The sequence below is a fragment of the Aotus nancymaae genome, unplaced genomic scaffold (genome assembly GCF_030222135.1).
Source record: "Aotus nancymaae isolate 86718 unplaced genomic scaffold, 86718_ANA_hifiasm-v0.15.2.pri h1tg000029l, whole genome shotgun sequence".
NCBI lineage: Eukaryota > Metazoa > Chordata > Mammalia > Primates > Aotidae > Aotus > Aotus nancymaae.
The window spans coordinates 81,494,120-81,511,903 of NW_026988442.1; the positions used below are offsets into that span (position 1 = coordinate 81,494,120).

The following is a 17,784-nucleotide window of genomic DNA, read 5'->3' on the forward strand; positions in this document are numbered from 1 at the left end:
AAATTTTGGAAATTCTTTTGTTTCATAAGAGCAAGTAAAAAATCAGTAAGATTTTGCAGGAAAAGGAAGATAGAAAGGTTGTCCAGACAAAAGAAACTCCCAGAGAGAGCTTGGATTTTCCCACAGGAGCAGGAGATGGAACAAATAGAATTATTGACTTTATTATAGTTTAAAGAAGTGTTTCACTCAGTCAAGTATTTTGTCAGTATCTATGCTCAGTTATACAATTTTTCCAATCTTGAATGGTATATTACTTTAGAGTTTTTAATTTGTTACATATATTACTTACATTTTCATGAATGTTCATAAGGCAGATAAGGAAATATCCTTATTTTACTATCAAGAGATGTATTATGAATGAAGCTAAAATCAGACTGTTCAGTATATTAAAATAGTTATTGACTGATTCAATCAGTAAATAATTATTGAGCTTAATTTTCATGATAGTCACTGTTATAAGAAAACACCTTATTCATTAGGAGATAAGGTAATAAGAAAACACCTTATTCATAAGGAGATTTCAGATCAGAGACCTGAAAGGGATAAGAGGAAGAGCCAGACCAAGGGAATACAAAATACAAAACCCCTGGAGCAGGATCATGAAGAAACCTAGTGAAGAAGCAAGAGAATGAAAAAGATGAGATCAGAAAGACAGTAGAGGGCCAAGTCATCTAAAAGGGCTTGAAGGCCATTGTGCAGACCTACTCGGGACCCATATCAAAGCGTTTCTGTATACCATATATATAATCATTCTCATTAATCCAGCAGGAAAAATTCAATATTTTGTCAGATAAATTCATTTTCTTAATGTTTTTCCTGAAGAAAGAGAGCAGTCTCTCTCTCTCTCTCTCTCTCTCTCTATATATATATATATAATTATATATATAAATCAAAATTAAATAATGGAAGTTTTTATATATATATAATTATATATATAAAATATATAATTTATATATATATATATAAACTTCCATCATTTAATTTTCAAAAATAATTCTATTGATTTGATAATGTGTCACTAGAGTTTAATTAAAAATAAAAATAATCAAATAGGGTCACAGTTGTAGGTAGGCATTTGTGTTTGTAGAGAGATGAGTGGTAAGGATGGGAAATTTGAATTAAATAACTTTCTATAGAATCCTTTCAATCTTATGGCCTGTTGGCTTTTGTATTTTTGGTAAATTTATGAATACATTATCAGAAATGAATCTTCAAGTAACTACAGTTGCTGAAGAAAGGATTTCAGAAAATTTATTATAGAATTTTATAATTAAAATATTTATTTTGATAAGCTGGTGCAGATGTTTGCATGTTCCTTATCTTTGAAGATTATATCACTAAAAATCTTATGTGAAGATATGACATTTCTTGTTTGAACCATTTTAAAAAGTGTCTTTAATAGTAAATCATTCATATCCACCATGCACAAATTTTTCTCATCCTTCCCACAACTCAACCACATACATACACAATGTATCAGATCTACTTTAAAAAATAGCATACATTGATGTTTTAAAATAATGTGACCGTTTCCTAACTAATTTTAAATCAATACTTGGTAGAACCCATGCAGGAATTAACAGTAGTAGGCAGCACAGATTGCATGTGCCCTTTTGAGATTGTTTTATGCTCTTTTATATTTTAGAATGAGGAGCCTGTGTTTTCTAGAGATGGCAGCAAATTTTTCATGACAGTTCCTGTTAAGCAAGGTGGTCGTGGAGAATTTCATCACATAGCTATGTTCCTCATCCAGGTAAGTGCTGGCTTTTTTGCATGTTTTGATTTTATTGTCCTCATGTCCCTGAAGGCCCAGTTCTTGTGGCATTCTAAACCTGTAGTTCATGGCTGTGAAGCCCAGCCATATATATAACTCAAAGACATCTTAGGAAGAAGACCTCCATCTACAGTCATGAATTCAAGCTTTACCTTCCCACAAAACAGTCTCAACACTCAATACAATGTAATGAGTTACATGTGTGTCCTATGAACTAAGGGCTTTGGAATATAGAATTTAATAAATAAAAAGCATCCAACTTTAAGAACCTGAGACAATCTAAAGAAGATTTTTTATTCAATGAATACATATAGTCTATTTTGTACAAGTAATATTTTCCAGGTGTTATAAAAGTTTTAAATACTCAAAACAACCTAAATGTCCATCAAAAATTGATGATTTAATAAATTAAAGCACATCCCCACAAGCAAATATAGTGCAGATTTTTATTTTTTTTATTTTTTAATTTATTTTTTAAATAAAGACGGGGTTTCACCATGTTGGTCAGGCTGGTCTTGAACTCATGACCTCAGGTGATCTGCCCGCCTTGGCCTCCAAAGTGCTTGGATTACAGGTGTGAGCCACTACGCCCGGCCTGATTTTTAAAAACACAGGATAAAATAGATGTTTTATGTTAAATAACATAGATTTCATGTTATAAAATAGAATGTATGTTATATTATTATAGACTTTCTGATGAAAAGAGGGGAAGTGTTATTTTTTATCTAATCAAAAGAATATTAAGAGTTTATAAAGTTTTATTATAAAAATTAGAAAATTCGGCCAGGTGCGGTGACTCACATCTGTAATCACAGCACTTTGGGAGGCCGAGGCGGGCAGATCATGAGGTCAAGAGATTGAGACTATCCTGGCCAACATGGTGAAACACCATCTCTAGTAAAAATACAAAAATTAGCTGGGGGTGGTGGCGCGTGCCTGTAGTCCCAGCTACTCAGGAGGCTGAGGCAGGAGAATTGCTTGAACTCGGGAGGCCAAGGTTGCAGTGAGCTGAGATCACGCCACTGCACTCCAACCTGGTGACAGAGTGAGACTCTGTCTCAAAAAAAAAAAAAAAAAATTAGAAAATTCAGTTAATTAGTTTAAATATGACAAGGTTAACGAGTCAATATGAATTTAATTTCCAAAAGCAAGGATTCATGATAAAATAAAGCATCCTTCATATAAATAAATAATCTAGTCTCACACACATGTTAAAGGTTTTGTAATGGTAAGTCATTGTAGCTAAACTGGAGTCTTTATGAGAGTTGTACGAATTAGCCAAGAATAATTCCACAGTTACAAAATATAGAGTAAATACAAATGTGTCAAAGACACCTAACTGACCTTACTACTTTTATGTTTTTAGAACTTTTAAGACCTGTGCACATTCTCAAATGATTACCATTATCTTTCTACATTTGTATTGGACAGCTTAATGGTTTAGAGTCCCAAAATCTTACGTTAATAATTTAAAATTTAAAGCTTGTTTAGTGTCTGTGCTATTAAAATAATTGTCATTATTTTAACTTTAATTTTAATCAAGGCTGAAATGAATAATTTGGAACACATACAATTTCCATGGTAGAAATGGAGATTGATTTTCATAGTATATTATTACGGTAGAAAAACAAGTTATAAACTAATGTATAATGTGATCCTATTTATGCTCTAAATAAATGTATGCAGTTATAGGTGAATCAAATTTTGAGTGTTTTTATATCTAGCTATTAAGTGATTATATAAGTCAGGTATAATTAAGGGAACTTTTTTTACGAAACTGAAGGGAAATAGACTAGCAAATGACCTTACTTTATAAACTTTTGCTAATTAAGAGTCAACTTGGTTATCACAAATACCAGAGAACTATTTTGGCCCCAAAAATATCACACTTTCCAAATCTGATAACTGATTATGGCATTTCATTGAATTTTTAAATTTCAGTATTTTATACTCAAGAAGCTCTGTGAAAATCTAAGTGGTAAAGAAGATTACACATAAATTATAGATATTTATAAGAGATAGTGACGGATAGAAAGAGATGTTCAATACATCTTTGTAGATATAATTCCCAAAAGAAGACAATCTGCCCTTGACTGTAGGTACCCTGTTGTGCTATCAAATACTAGATCTTACTCATTCTATCTAACTATATTTTTGTATCCATTATTCAACAAATAAATAATAGAAATAATATCTTTTTAAAAGTATGATGTTGACAAATAGGAATTAAGATATTTACCCACCCAAACCAAGAGTTTTTTTTTAAAGCCTAGGGAAGAAATACCTTCTATTTCCCAATCAAACCAGCCTAACATTAAGGCTAATTCCTGTATTTCTGAAATGAAAAACTTCCTAAGGTAAAGTTCTACATTGTATTTACTTTGTTCCTCTTCTATATGGAGACTATAACAAAGCCTTCATTGAAGTAGAAAACATTTTTTTTTTCTATTCTAGTTGCTGTTCAGGTAATTTGTGGTTTGCTTTATTGAGAAATGAACATGACTGCATGATTATTTATGAATATTTTGGCAATTGATTAAAATTTATCTACTTTGCTAATGAGTCAGAAGTCAGTGCTAGGTAAATACAATTTATACTTAACTTTAAACAAACACAAACACATACATTATTTTAGGAAATAGTTTGAATCACATTGCCTCAATTTAAAAATAGCTAACAAAAAAGCTATTTGTGAATTATGACTGCCTAATTGACATATATACACTAGAAAATAATGAAAAATTTAAACTGCATAAACTGAATAAAAGATTCTATAAAATCACCCACAATATCATCACCTCACATTCTCATACTTTTAAACCATTATTGTGTATATTTCCAATTCTTTTTTACATAAGAAATATAAAGTTTTCCCCTAAAGATTGCAATTATATCATAATATAGATTTGTAACATGAAAGGTATAAATAATGAGCATTTTCTCACAAGATTTAATTGTATTCCTAATATTTTATATTTTTCTTTCCTGTGATTTTAATAGCTGCTCACCATTACATCAAGTAGACATACTGTACTATATTTATTTGTTTATATATTGTTTCTTGAGACAGAGTCTCACTTTGTTACCCAGGCTGGAGTGCAGTGACACAATCTCAGCTCACTGCAACTCCCACCTCCCGATTCAAGTTATTCTCCTACCTCAGCCTCCCAAGTAGCTGGGATTACAGGTGCCCGCCACCATGCCCAGCTAATTTTTGTATTTTTAGTAGAGGCAGGGTTTCACCGTGTTGGCCAGGCTGGTCTCGAACTTCTGACATCAGGTGATCCGCCTGCCTCAGCCTCCCAAAGTGCTGGGAATAGAGGCATGAGCCACCACGCCTAGCCGGTACTGTATTTAAATGAGCCTAGTGTATTAATCATTAAAGTCATTTCTATATTTTGATGTTAGAATTCAGAGTTAAAAACACTTATAAACACTTTTTTCTATTTATAATTCTTCCCACAAAATTATATTTCTAGATGTTAAAAGATACTTAGGCAGAGAATAGCCATATGCATGTATTTGTTTAAGTTGTGATATGTAATGCCAAATTGGTACTCCAAAAAATAGTATAGTAATTTACAGCCTAAACAACAATGCATGCCAGCATTGATGACTTTTTACCCCCTTTCCTTCCCTTGCCATGCTACATAATTCTACTTAAAATTGTCATGCCTGAAAAGCGAGAAATGATAGGCCTCGGGCCTTGGCAGCTAACAGTCAGCCGATCACCTTTGCAGTACCTGGCGCTTACCTATGTTTGAGAGCTTACTGGTTCACTCACAATATATCCATTTATTTGAAATACCTTGCTAAATGAAATTGCTAAATTTTTGCAAACATTTTGCTGTCTCTTATTATCAGTAAGTAGATAAAAACCATTAATTAGAGACCAAGCTAAAAAATTATTGCTTTCAGGCTATTTTCATTACGGAGAGTGATGGTTGTCATTACATATATTTTAGTGGATTTTCTTTCTCATTTACAAAAGCTGTCGTTGTTAAAGTGATTCCAGAAGATAAAAATAAAAAGAGAAAAGAATGCATGTGTTTTCCTCCAGCCTTCATTTAAACATTATCGTAACTTTATGTAAACTACACTATTGCATCCTGATATGTCAAATTTAAATTTTAAATCCTTACTTTTCCCACAATAATAATTTTGAAAAATAATTCTTTAGAAGATTAGTACTGAGTTGACTAGATGTGCATCAATAACCATTATTTGTTGTTGTGTGTTTAATTTAGTGGCAATTTGTTGTAATGATAGATGTCACTGTATATAAAGCTTATTTATATTGTGGATTCTTTCTTCAGTATTGATTAACAAAACTGGAATAGCTGGATCAAAAGTAAAAGATTTCTAAGCCCTAATATATGAATTTCCAGATCACTTTCACTATGAATATATGAAAGCAAAATTTGTGAGTGTTTTCACCACTTTCAATATTCCATTAAAGACAATATTAAATAAAACTGGCTTTCCTGGAGATCTATATAGCCAAAGTATTTGTTCTTCTGGACAGAGTGTTTAGTATGCATATTACTATCAGTTTATGTACTTCCCGAGTCATACAGGGATACAAGGCTTCTTACCCCAGACCATTAAACTTTTGATCACTTTAAATATTCACCCCTTCCCTCCCTGATAAATATTTGTTATGTAGACTTGTATCTTCTGAATTCTCATCTCAGGAACTGTAACATTCTACATCATGCAATTCAGGCTGTAGCTAAGAGATAGGTTTTTATCAAAGGTATAGTACCTTTTTCTCTCAAATTTGGAGTAAGCAGAGTTTTAATTATGTTCAGTTGTTCAGATTCATGCGTGTAAGGAATTGTCCTGTCATCTTCTAAAATTGTGTTAAATGAAAAATTATATGTTGGTGAATCCATTCACTTTCTCTATCAGCAACATGAGATTTTGCCCATGAGGGCTGATGATTTCACTTGGAACAATTTTAAGTGGCATTATTCATTACAAATACTGTGGAAAATAGCATGCCCCCAATCCACAATTCTATCACCTAATCAACCCAATAAAATTTTTGCATTAAATTTCACTGCTGTAAGTGATTAGGACATTGTCTGAAAACAATTAGCTCATCTCATGTGATGAATAGATGGCAGATTAAAGCATGCTATTTTTAAGCACTACAACATTTCCCTTATTTAAAAGCTATAAAAGTTAAAAATTAATATAAGAAATTTGAATGAATAATGTGTAATTAGGTAAAAAGCACATGTACTGTTAAACTTGTATGGATACTAATGTGTTTCCAATTTGTAAATAGAACTATTAAACTAATATTTAACTTCCTTGAACAAGAAAATCTCCATGAATTCAAGGTGACTTGTCTGATGTCTAATGTTCCAAATAAAAATTCTATTCCAAATTTCTAGCCCTCTTTTAAGAATGAATGAACTCGTGAGTTGTGTTGCTTTTTAGTCTACAATTAAAGTTGAAATATTAGTTCAATTTAAAATACATTGTCATATTGCCTTTATCAAAAGTCTACTACAGTTTTATATTTATATTCAGTATTTCTATTCTATCAAGTTAATATTGCAGAGATTATGGATGCACAGAAAGAAAGGTTACTGTAGAGTAAAAATTGCTATTCTCTCCTGCTTTGTAAGTGGCCTTTCCTATGATTGTATTTCTGCTGAAGGTGCTTGAAAACCTAATTGAAGTACAAACACCCCCTTGTGAAATATGCTCAAATCCCTTGATATTTATTTTATAACTGTTGTTCAGTCATCTACCATATTCTGATTGTTATTAAGATTATTAACCAGGTCAAAATTAATGTGCTTACTGCTGTGAGATTCTTATATAGATTATTGGAAAGTAAATCTTTGCTATTATATGCAAAATGCAAGTTCAACTTCTTCCCCATTCCACATTTGCCCTGGTAGATAAAAAGCAAGCCAGGCAATTACAGCTGTTTAAAATAAAATCAAAAGGATGTAGGGTTGTTATTATGGCTTCCAGCAAGAAATCTTTTGGTCCTACACTTGAAAGTGTAATATTTTGAACTAAATGGATCATTGAAGTAAATAGTGTATAGTTTTATTTTTTTATACTGTGTTCAAACATTTTTCAAAGCATTGAGTTTTTACTCATGGCAATTTTAATGTGCATCTCATTTGTCCTTAAAACACATACACAGATGCACACCCACACACACACACCCCAAAATACCCTGAAAAACAGAAAATAATTAACCTAGAAATCTGTGGACCAAAAGTGTCTCCAGATATTTTCAAATATTGAACAAAGTTTCTTCACTTTTTTTAAATGTTTTGAGATTTTTTTATCTTGAAATTTGCATAAAAGATTCACTAAAACATTGGAATTTTAGTGTCCTGTCCTTTTCTCATTCAAAGCAGGGCCTGGAAATGAGTAAGAGGAGGTATCCACTGAGTTACTTTTCTGTGGGAACTTGGCCGTAAAATGTCTGACTTTAGAACTCTGTGCCAGCCTTTGGGTTGTGCAGGTCTCATATCTCACCAATTGGGTGTCTTTGTACTTATACCTTTAGTCAACAAATACTTGTAAATCACAGAAGTACATCAGATAGTATACAAAGGAGGTGATATAAAGGAGTCACAGGCTTGCTATTGACTTTAAACAGCTAGACATCCAGAGAGTTTCCACTAAGAACACAAAATAGACTACTTAGGGAGATCTTGAAATGCAAATACATACCAATAAGACAGAAAATTTTTCAACGGAAGATTCTGTTAGTTTGCATGTGTAGTAAAGTATAGAATGTCCTTTTAGTTTACGCTTTCAGTTGTATGGGAAAATAGATGTTATAATAAAACTTTCCCATAAGAACCTAATTCTGAATTTATTTTTACCGAAAATGCATTGGAAGTTGACAGATTACACTGTCTGAAGACAATGCAATTGAATTGCACAAATGTTAACATTTGAAAGGTCATACATTTGGAAATAAAATATAATTTTTATTCATAGAGAAATCAATAAATACTTAGAACTAAATGAAAATACTACATATACCAAAATATGCAATACATATAAACAGTACTTTTAAATATATGCAATAATTTTATATTCATACATGAAATTATGTATATAATACAATGTCAGAATTCAGAAAAAGAAGAGAGTAAATTCAAATGTAAAAGAAAAATTAGAAATGAAAGAGTAGAACTTATTCAGCTAGTAAGCAAACATGAAATAAAACTGTATAATAAAACAGACAGTTCTTTGGAAAAAGGAATTAAATCTGTAATAGCTATCAAGGTTAATTATACTTTTGAGCTGCCCTAGTTATAAATAATGGAAAGGGACAAAACTACAGATTTTTAAAATATTAAAATAATATTATGGATAATTTTATGTTTATAAACTTGAAATTTAGGAGAAATGGATGCAATCTGGGGAAAAAATGAAATCAGATTTAAGAAACAATCAAAATCATCCATAGTGTTAAGAAAATGGAATCAGTGTTTTGAAATTTTTTACATCAGGGATAGGTGGTTTTTAAAAGTGAATCTTACCAAATAGTCTAGGAACATGTACTTCCAATTTTATATTATTCTGAAAATGAAAAAAGATGGTATATCTTTAATAGAATTTATGACACAGGTATCATCTTGCAACCAAAACCAAATTAAGACAATATGAGCAAGGGCCATATAAGAAAGTTTAAAATACTCGACTAAATATTGACAAGTTGACTTATTTAATGCATATAAAAATTAACTTATATTTTTCACACAGGATTGCTAAATTTCCTTACAAATTCAAAAATATATAAGATAATTAACTGTGTTTAAATCTTCATAAGAAAATTATCATCACCTTAATAGCTGCAGATGTAGGATCCAAGTAGATTCAACAAAATGAGTGTTTGAAAACCTTAAAAATTTAGGAATAAAGGGAACTTCTTTAAGGTGATAAAGGCACTTGCCAAAAGTTTCATTAATATAGCATAATTGATAATGGAGTATTAGTAATATTCCCTTTAAAATTAGCACTGAGATAAGGAATCAGAATGAAGTAGCTTGAGTATGCACAAAACCAGATGTAACAGTTTTTAAAAATACCACCTAAAAGAGAGACCAAAAAAAAATGATAGGGAGAGTTGTCTCTTGAAATATTTGTGCGAAAGAAAAGATGGAAAGTAGTGATAGATATTAAGGACCCTGCAAAAAAAGTTTATTAGATATCAGAATGTCTGTTCACTCCAAATAGTGCCACCTTAGGCTCCTCAATAGAGTGTTAGTCTTTAGGTAATAGTAATAGAAAGCTATGAGCCACCTAATCCTTCATCAAATTTATGTATGTATATTTTGGAAAGTCCAAGATACTTCTAAAGAACAAAATATAGGCTGGCAATAGATATACAAATTTGCTATATGAGCAAAATGAAAAGTAGGAATAAAACTGTTCAATACATGATGAAAATCCTCCCTCAGATATATAATTACAAAGCAGAGGAGTTCTTTAAAACAGTACTCCAGTGTGAATTAAATATCATCAAATGACCATTTGCAGTTATAACATTATAAAAAATAGATATTTTCAACTTCTAAGATAAAAACAAAATGAAACTACAGCAAGATAACTTCATAAATTGAATTCCACAGAAAGCAAATGGTGAAATGAAGATTATCCCACAGGCCAATTAATCCAGAGGAGATCAATAACTTTGGAAAGAAGGGGACAGAAGCAAGATTGGACAGAGTAATTTGAGCTGTGGTGCCCTCTGAATGAATGCCTCAGCTGATCCACAGAGAGTTCAGGCCTCAGATGGCATGGCCCTTCAGAGCAGTCCTAAGTCAGAGCAAGAGGGCTTGGTTTCTGCCTGCCAATATTGATCAGTCTGGCTTTAAATGAGGGCTGTCTCTGCAGAGTGTGCTCTTGGGTGAGGCAGTTTTTCTTTAGTTCAGGTGTCTTAGTGTGGGCTGCCGTAACAGATACTATAGACTTCGTGGCTTAATCAACAGACATCGATTCTTCAAAATATTGGAGGCTGAGAATTCCAACATCAAGGCACCCGCTGATTTGTTTCTGGTGAGGACTCACTTCCTAGTTGCAGATGGTGGCCTTCTTGCTGTATCCTCACGTGGCAGAGAGAGACAGATTATCTCTCTCTTTTCTTACAAGGGAACTCATCTCATGAGAGTTATTCACTCTTATTATCTAATTACTTCCCCCAAACGCCACCTCCAAATACTATCACACTAGTTCTACAACATATGAGTTTGCAAAGAGAATGGAAACATTCTGTCTGTAGCACCAAGTGATTCCTAAAGAAGAGTGACAGATAAGGATAGAAGAGTGACAGATAAGGATAGAAAACTGACCAAGCACACTCCAAGCCACAGGTCAAATAATTCTTTTATTCCAGAAGGGAGTTTTAATCGATACATCATAGTGTCACTTATATCACTTACCAGGATGTCAAAATTCACACTGAACAACACACTCTGTAACATATCTCTGGGGGGAGAAGGCACTCGTATATATTGTTGGTAGATGTGCAAGATGATACTGCATCTATGGAGTGGATCTTTGGTAGATGTGCAAGATGATACTGCATCTATGGATGATACAGATGTATCCTTGCACGTTGAACAAACGAACAACAAACGTATACATAGAATTAATCACTGCAGCATTATTTGAGATGTAAGTCATTGGAGGCTGGTTGAATAAATTATGGTCCATTCACACAACAGAGAATTATGCAGGAATAAAAAAGATGGGGAAAGGCTTGAATTTACATGTATTGGCATATTTAGGATTATATTTATAATTATGAAATAAATGATTTTATTATAATTTTTAAAAGAAAAGGAACAATTAGAAAATTAATAAATTTTTAATATGATAAGTAAGAGTGGGCATAAGTATGAGACCAGACCTCTCTGAGCATATATACATACATACATACATATCTATACATATCTATATAATGTATTTGTTGAATCATGTACATATTTTTAAGGAAACTTAAATGAATGAAGATATTAAGTCCTGAATTGAAATACTAAGATAAGCAAGTCTACCTAAATATAAATAAAACTGATGTACACGTAATAGGATGTATTAGTACAAGCACACAGAAATATATATACACATGAACAGAGAAACAGGGAGTATATGGAAATCTCTCTCTTTATCTGTCCATCCATCTATCTGCTTCATCTATCTATAGAGATTTGTATGCCCTCATTTAAAAAAAAATTCCTGGAACTAGTAAGATTAGAATTGCAATGAGTATACCTAACCCCAGATCTTGATATCTAAATATCATAATCCAGTGGAAAGAACTGAGGCTCCTCGGTTAAATGATCAATCACAGCTATGTGACAGAGAAAGCAAAAAGATATTGGAACGTCTTACTTTACAGAAATCAAGTAAGTGTTCAAAGGCTAATGTAGTGTCTGAAGAATAGAGGAATTGACTTGAAGGAGTTCATTCTATCCAATTGTTGATGTTCTTTCAGCACCATAAAGATAATAAGAGTAATAAAATGTAAAATGTTGCATTACATAATATACTTGAGTCCATAGTAATACGAGGAGGAGAGAGAGAAAGAGAAAGGGCACGCATGAGGAAGAAAAGCAGGAGAAATTATTTCACAGAAGAATGCAACATAATAGATATAGAAGTTATATTAGATATCACTTCAAAATAATTCATTCAGGGAATGGTCATGACCGGATGCCAAAACTGCTGATTGAAAAGTTCACCAGGAAAAAGATGTTCTTGTAATGTGCAGGTATTACCCCATTTTTAATTACAAGGCAGAACTTACTTTTGTGATGAATAAGTCTTGCAGTTTTCACGTAAACAGCATTGCTATGAGTGGTAAGACCGGTAGTGATGTGCCTCCTGATACAATGCGGAAGAGGTATCCAGTATATCCCATACAATATTCTTGTAAAATTGTTTACTTATATTAAATCATAAGAAAACAACTTCATAAAATCAAAATAGTCAATGTTCTGTATAAGACCAGTAGATCAAGAATCTTAAAAATGGTTAATATTGTATAAAACAAAAAAGATAGGATGACGGTTTTACTTTAAAAGAGACTAAAGAGATGACAACTCAATGCCATATGTAAACCTTGATTGGGTCCTGTATTTATTTTAAATACATGTAATACATAAAATTACATATATATATACATACACATACACACAATTATTTGGGATGGTTGTATAAATTTTAGTATAGACTATGCATTTTTTTTCTTTCTTTTTTTTTTTTTAAAGACGGGGTTTCACCCTGTTGGTCAGGCTGATCTTGAACTCCCGACCTCAGGTGATCCATCCGCCTTGGCCTCCAAAGTGCTTGGATTACAGGCGTGAGCCACCACGCCCGACTATGTATTTAATATAATCTTCATCAGTGTGATTTATAATACTTGTATGGTAAAATATTGTTAATCTTGAGTGTGAAGATTGAATGATTGTTAATCATTCAGTGTTGAAATAACCTGATGTCTGCAAATTACTCTCAAATGTCAGCAATCAAAATGGACCAACCAGAAATACTCAAAATGTGCATCTAGGTAAAGATGGTATGGATATTCATGGTACTAGTCTTTGAACTTTCTACAGGTTTGCATATTTTCTAAATATGTAGGAAATAGATGAGATACCATTTCATATGCGTTAGTTTGACAAAAATCAAGTAGTCTGATGCAAATTAACTGTTGGTGAGGCACTGGGAAAGAGATGGAGCAACAAGAACTCTTAATAGATTAGAAATTGGTGCAGCTTTGGAAAATAATTTGCTCCTAGTTAAGCAGAAGACATATATATCCTTTTACCAAGCAATCCCATTCCTAGGTATTTGTCTTAGAAAACCCTCTGCCATATGCATCAGCAGACATTAATAAGAAAGTTCGTAGTCAATTTGTTTTTAAGAACAAAAATTTAGAAACAACAAGTGTCAGACCAGAAAAAATATGCTATCTTCTTACAATAAAATACCATATAACAGTGACAACTCTGTCTATAAGCATCAACATGAATTCATCTGGGAAAAAAAGTATTGCATTGAAACGGCAAATCTTATAACAATGTCGTATTACAAGGGTTAAAATGAATACTAAGCTGAGTATTTCTTGGAGTAGTTTGTTCTAAAATGTTTTCTTTTTTAAAGCTAGCTGTACAGCTGCCAGTCATTTAGATGAGTGTGATCAAAGTCCCAACTTGGTATCAAATGTTGCCATCAAGATGGTACACTTGGCTCACCCTCACCTGGAGGAGTTTTCTGAATGATTTTTCTGTAGTCGAAATAAAGGCACTAATCTACTTGCCTTGGTGTGTGTTTACAGGAATGCATGTTCATCCTTGAGCTGTAGAACAGAAAACTGAACGTTAACTGAGAATTAAAGAATTCAAAGTGTCATGAGCAGTTGGTACATTCGTGTTTACCAGAAAGATACTGTTTAAATAAAAGGAAAATCAATATTTTCTATTTCTTTGCAGAGTAAAAGTGAGCAAATTACCGTGCGGCATCTGACATCAGGAAACTGGGAAGTGATAAAGATCTTGGCATACGATGAAACTACTCAAAAAATGTGAGTGTTTTCAGTTCTGTAGTCAGGCTGCAAGTCAGGGTTGTCAAATGCCATCTTTTCTTCTAGAATTATGTTTCGCTCCCCATAGTCCTAGTCAAAACAAGCCAGCCATGGAAAGAAGAACCTTTCTTTAAAGACCTCTTCCACACTTCACACAGAGACATATTACACAGAGGCATGCACACACACACACACACACACACAAGACTGAGAGAGATTATGAAAAAGGATGATTTTATCAGGGGAAAATTATGTTTCCAGATGTATCAAAGCCCTGTGCTTAAACAGCAAAACAACTCCTATCTGTATTTTGACAGTTTTGAAAATTCAAGTGAAGATTTAATGTGAAAATTCAAGTGAAGATTCAATGTGAATTCAAGATTCAAATGTGACAATGTGACAAAATGTACACATCACAAAAAAAATAGATCTGTGTCTAATGCTTGTGTTGTTTTCTTTCCTGGACAGTTACTTTCTGAGCACCGAGTCTTCTCCCAGAGGAAGGCAGCTGTACAGGTAAGCAGTGTGCAAGGATCTCCTTACACAGATTAGCTTCTCAGTGGCTATCTACGTAGCATAAGGAAGGGAAGGAAAAATTCGTCATGTCTTTTTCAGCATGGCTAGGGAGAGCGAACTTCGCATGACAAAGCTTCACACTCTTGCACTAGTCTCCGCCTTGTTAGGACTGGAGACAGTGGAGCCTGCTTGCTCCCTTGCTACTCTACTCTCTCTTTATTCTTTTCTTCACCTGCATTTGTAATTTCTTAATATCTTTTTTGTGGCTGACTTCTCTCAACTCTCCACATCGGAGACATTTACATATTTTCCCTTGTGTTCCCTTTCATCTTCTGCTAAGTCTCATTTTGAGTTTTCAGTGCATTAATGTGGCACAGGTGAAATTTATTCCTGTACAATATAATGTTGTGAACAGTTAGTCTAGTGTATCAAACAGGAAGCTTTCCCCCTTTGTCCTGTCGTTCATAAAACCCAATGAGATTGTTGCAGGAGGAGGCATCCTTATTTAAATAATGAACGCTCATTGCTTACTAAAATAAAGCAATACATGGGAAAATAATTACATGTGCTCAATTTTCCCAAATGCAAAACTATACTCAAAAAAAGGGCTTAAGATCATACCTATTTAGTATTAAAATGTCTCCTCAACTCAGAAATCTTTCACCAGGATCTCACAAGAATGACTTTTTTTTTTGGCTGGCAAGCAACCTATTAATTCTTGATTTTATATACATGTTCTAATTTCCATTTCACAGATCCATTTTTAAAGTGTCAAAGCTGCCATGACATATTCTCAGGGGAAATTCATCATGTTTGAAGAAGTGTCATCACTAATTCTTTCCAAGTAGTATTGACTTTCCTTTGAGAGTAAAAATGCATGTTTAAAGTACCCCAACTTCCTCTACATCACCCCACACACTCTTATTTATACACAATTTGCTTTCATCAGAAACAAGCTTGTTGTTTTAATTGCCTTTCTTAATACATCATTTTTGTATTCTTAGTTTATTCTCTTGGACCTCCTGGAACCCATACTCTTAATTCTAATGACTGCCAGGAAGCAAAGCTCTAGAGTTAGAGATTTGCATTTTGCATTAGGGGTCTTGATCAAAGTATTGGTCATTTTTTCTTTTAGTGACCTGAAGCTTATCTTTCTTGAAATATACATTATAATTGATATCAGTAACAATAAACTCTAGCTTAGAGAGGTGGACATACGTTATATCTTATAAACTCTCACTTTATAAAACTCAAAGAAAAATGACAGCATCGGAAGATTAGACTTGGTCAAGTTCAGAAAATGGAACTGCCTCAATCTGTCTCCCCATTATTAGTCTAAAATGTGATTTGAATCATAATGACTTCTTAGATTTGTAGGCCTGTCTTATCGCTCTAGTGACTGAGACAGAACAGTCAATATATCTCTGACATGTACTAGTGTAGTCAACTGTGTTATAAAGAAAATGTAGTACCACTAAATTTTCCCTTAAATAGCTCATCAAATGCCACTTGGCTTGACTGTAAGATAATGTTAGTGTTTGACCAAGAAATGCAATCAGTGTCTTGCCCAGGCTGTAAAAATGATCATTGGTTGACTTAATATATGGCACTAGGCACCCTGCAGGATCAGAACTGCTACGGTAGTCATTGTACTTTCTTTGTATCGAAATTTGTATCTCCTTATTTCAGCAACCTCATAATCTAAATAATGAGAAAATACCACATAAATCTTCAGGGAACTTGGATCTAAAAGCTTTATGGAAGAGTAGAGAGAAAAAGGTTTTAAATCTTAGTATGTCACTGAATAGCTGCATACAACGGGGGTAATTTCTAAGCCTTTCTGTGGTGAAAATTTTACAATATTATGAATGTGATTAGTGAAACTGAACTGTGCACTTAGAAATGCTTAAAATGACAAATTTTGTGTTATATAGATTTAACCTAAATTTTATAAAATGAAAAAAGTTGAGTGTGAATATTCTATAAGTTATGATGAGTAAAACTAATATGATTTGTGCTTAGTATATATAATTGTTTTGACTATTAGAAGAAAATTTTAGATTGTAGTCATCTCACAGTGTTTCAAATATGGAATTGTGATTCTGTGAACTGTTTCTTGTATCTGCCTCAACACCCCTGTTCCAATCCCCATGCCCACAGCATATTGCACATCAAAATCGACATGAATATTGTTCATTTGTAAAATATAGCCAAAACTCATGTTTCATTCCAAAATGAAATTGAGACCCTTTTGTCTGATCAAGTTTTTAAAAGGTATTTTCAACAGTGTTTTCATCCATTGACCTATATAATTTTGCATTCAGACTTATTTATTAAAAAATTTGATAGATGAAATTCAACCTTGTATTAATTTCTCAAATTCTGTGACGATTACTGTAAAAGAAATATGATGATGACTTTTCTCTTTACCACCTCATTATCTCAAAGTATGTATTGTCATTAGCTATTATATGTGTTGTAACACAGATACAACATTTTTTAATCAATAATTTTTCTGCAAGTAAATGGTGGGGAAAATTTGGCACTGATACCAAATTCTAATGTTTATAATGTTTAAGAAAACCATGAGCTTGATTTTTTTGTTTGACTTGTGGAAATATTTATTCCTTCTTTCAATTAGTATGTATTAAATATTGAATATTGAATAGTCTCTGTGGGAAATTCCCTTTAAGGTTTTACACAGAAATGTCTATTAAAAATGCAAAAAACAATAAGTTATTTTGAGTTCCATTGAAATCAGTTCTTTGTTTGTAGCCATACCTACAAGCATACATATTACATGCATACAAGAATTTATAATTTTAATGTTAATAGATTAAGAAAAATGTATTTTAACATTACTGATAGAAGTTGACTTTTTGTGTATATAGTGAATCATAGTTTACAATGAACC

The 17,784-nt window shown here is 32.6% G+C and overlaps 1 protein-coding gene across 3 annotated transcripts in view; it reads left to right on the top strand.

Annotated features, from left to right (window-relative positions):
• The window catches only part of DPP10 (dipeptidyl peptidase like 10), a 1,408,189-nt gene that overhangs the window by 1,342,770 nt on the left and 47,635 nt on the right, over positions 1-17,784 (top strand). For all 3 annotated transcript variants that reach the window (XM_064382830.1, XM_064382829.1, XM_064382831.1), the window contains exons 13-15: positions 1,646-1,753; positions 14,263-14,354; positions 14,823-14,870. In XM_064382830.1, coding sequence (XP_064238900.1) covers positions 1,646-1,753; positions 14,263-14,354; positions 14,823-14,870 — 248 coding nt within the window. The remainder of the gene's footprint in view (positions 1-1,645; positions 1,754-14,262; positions 14,355-14,822; positions 14,871-17,784) is intronic.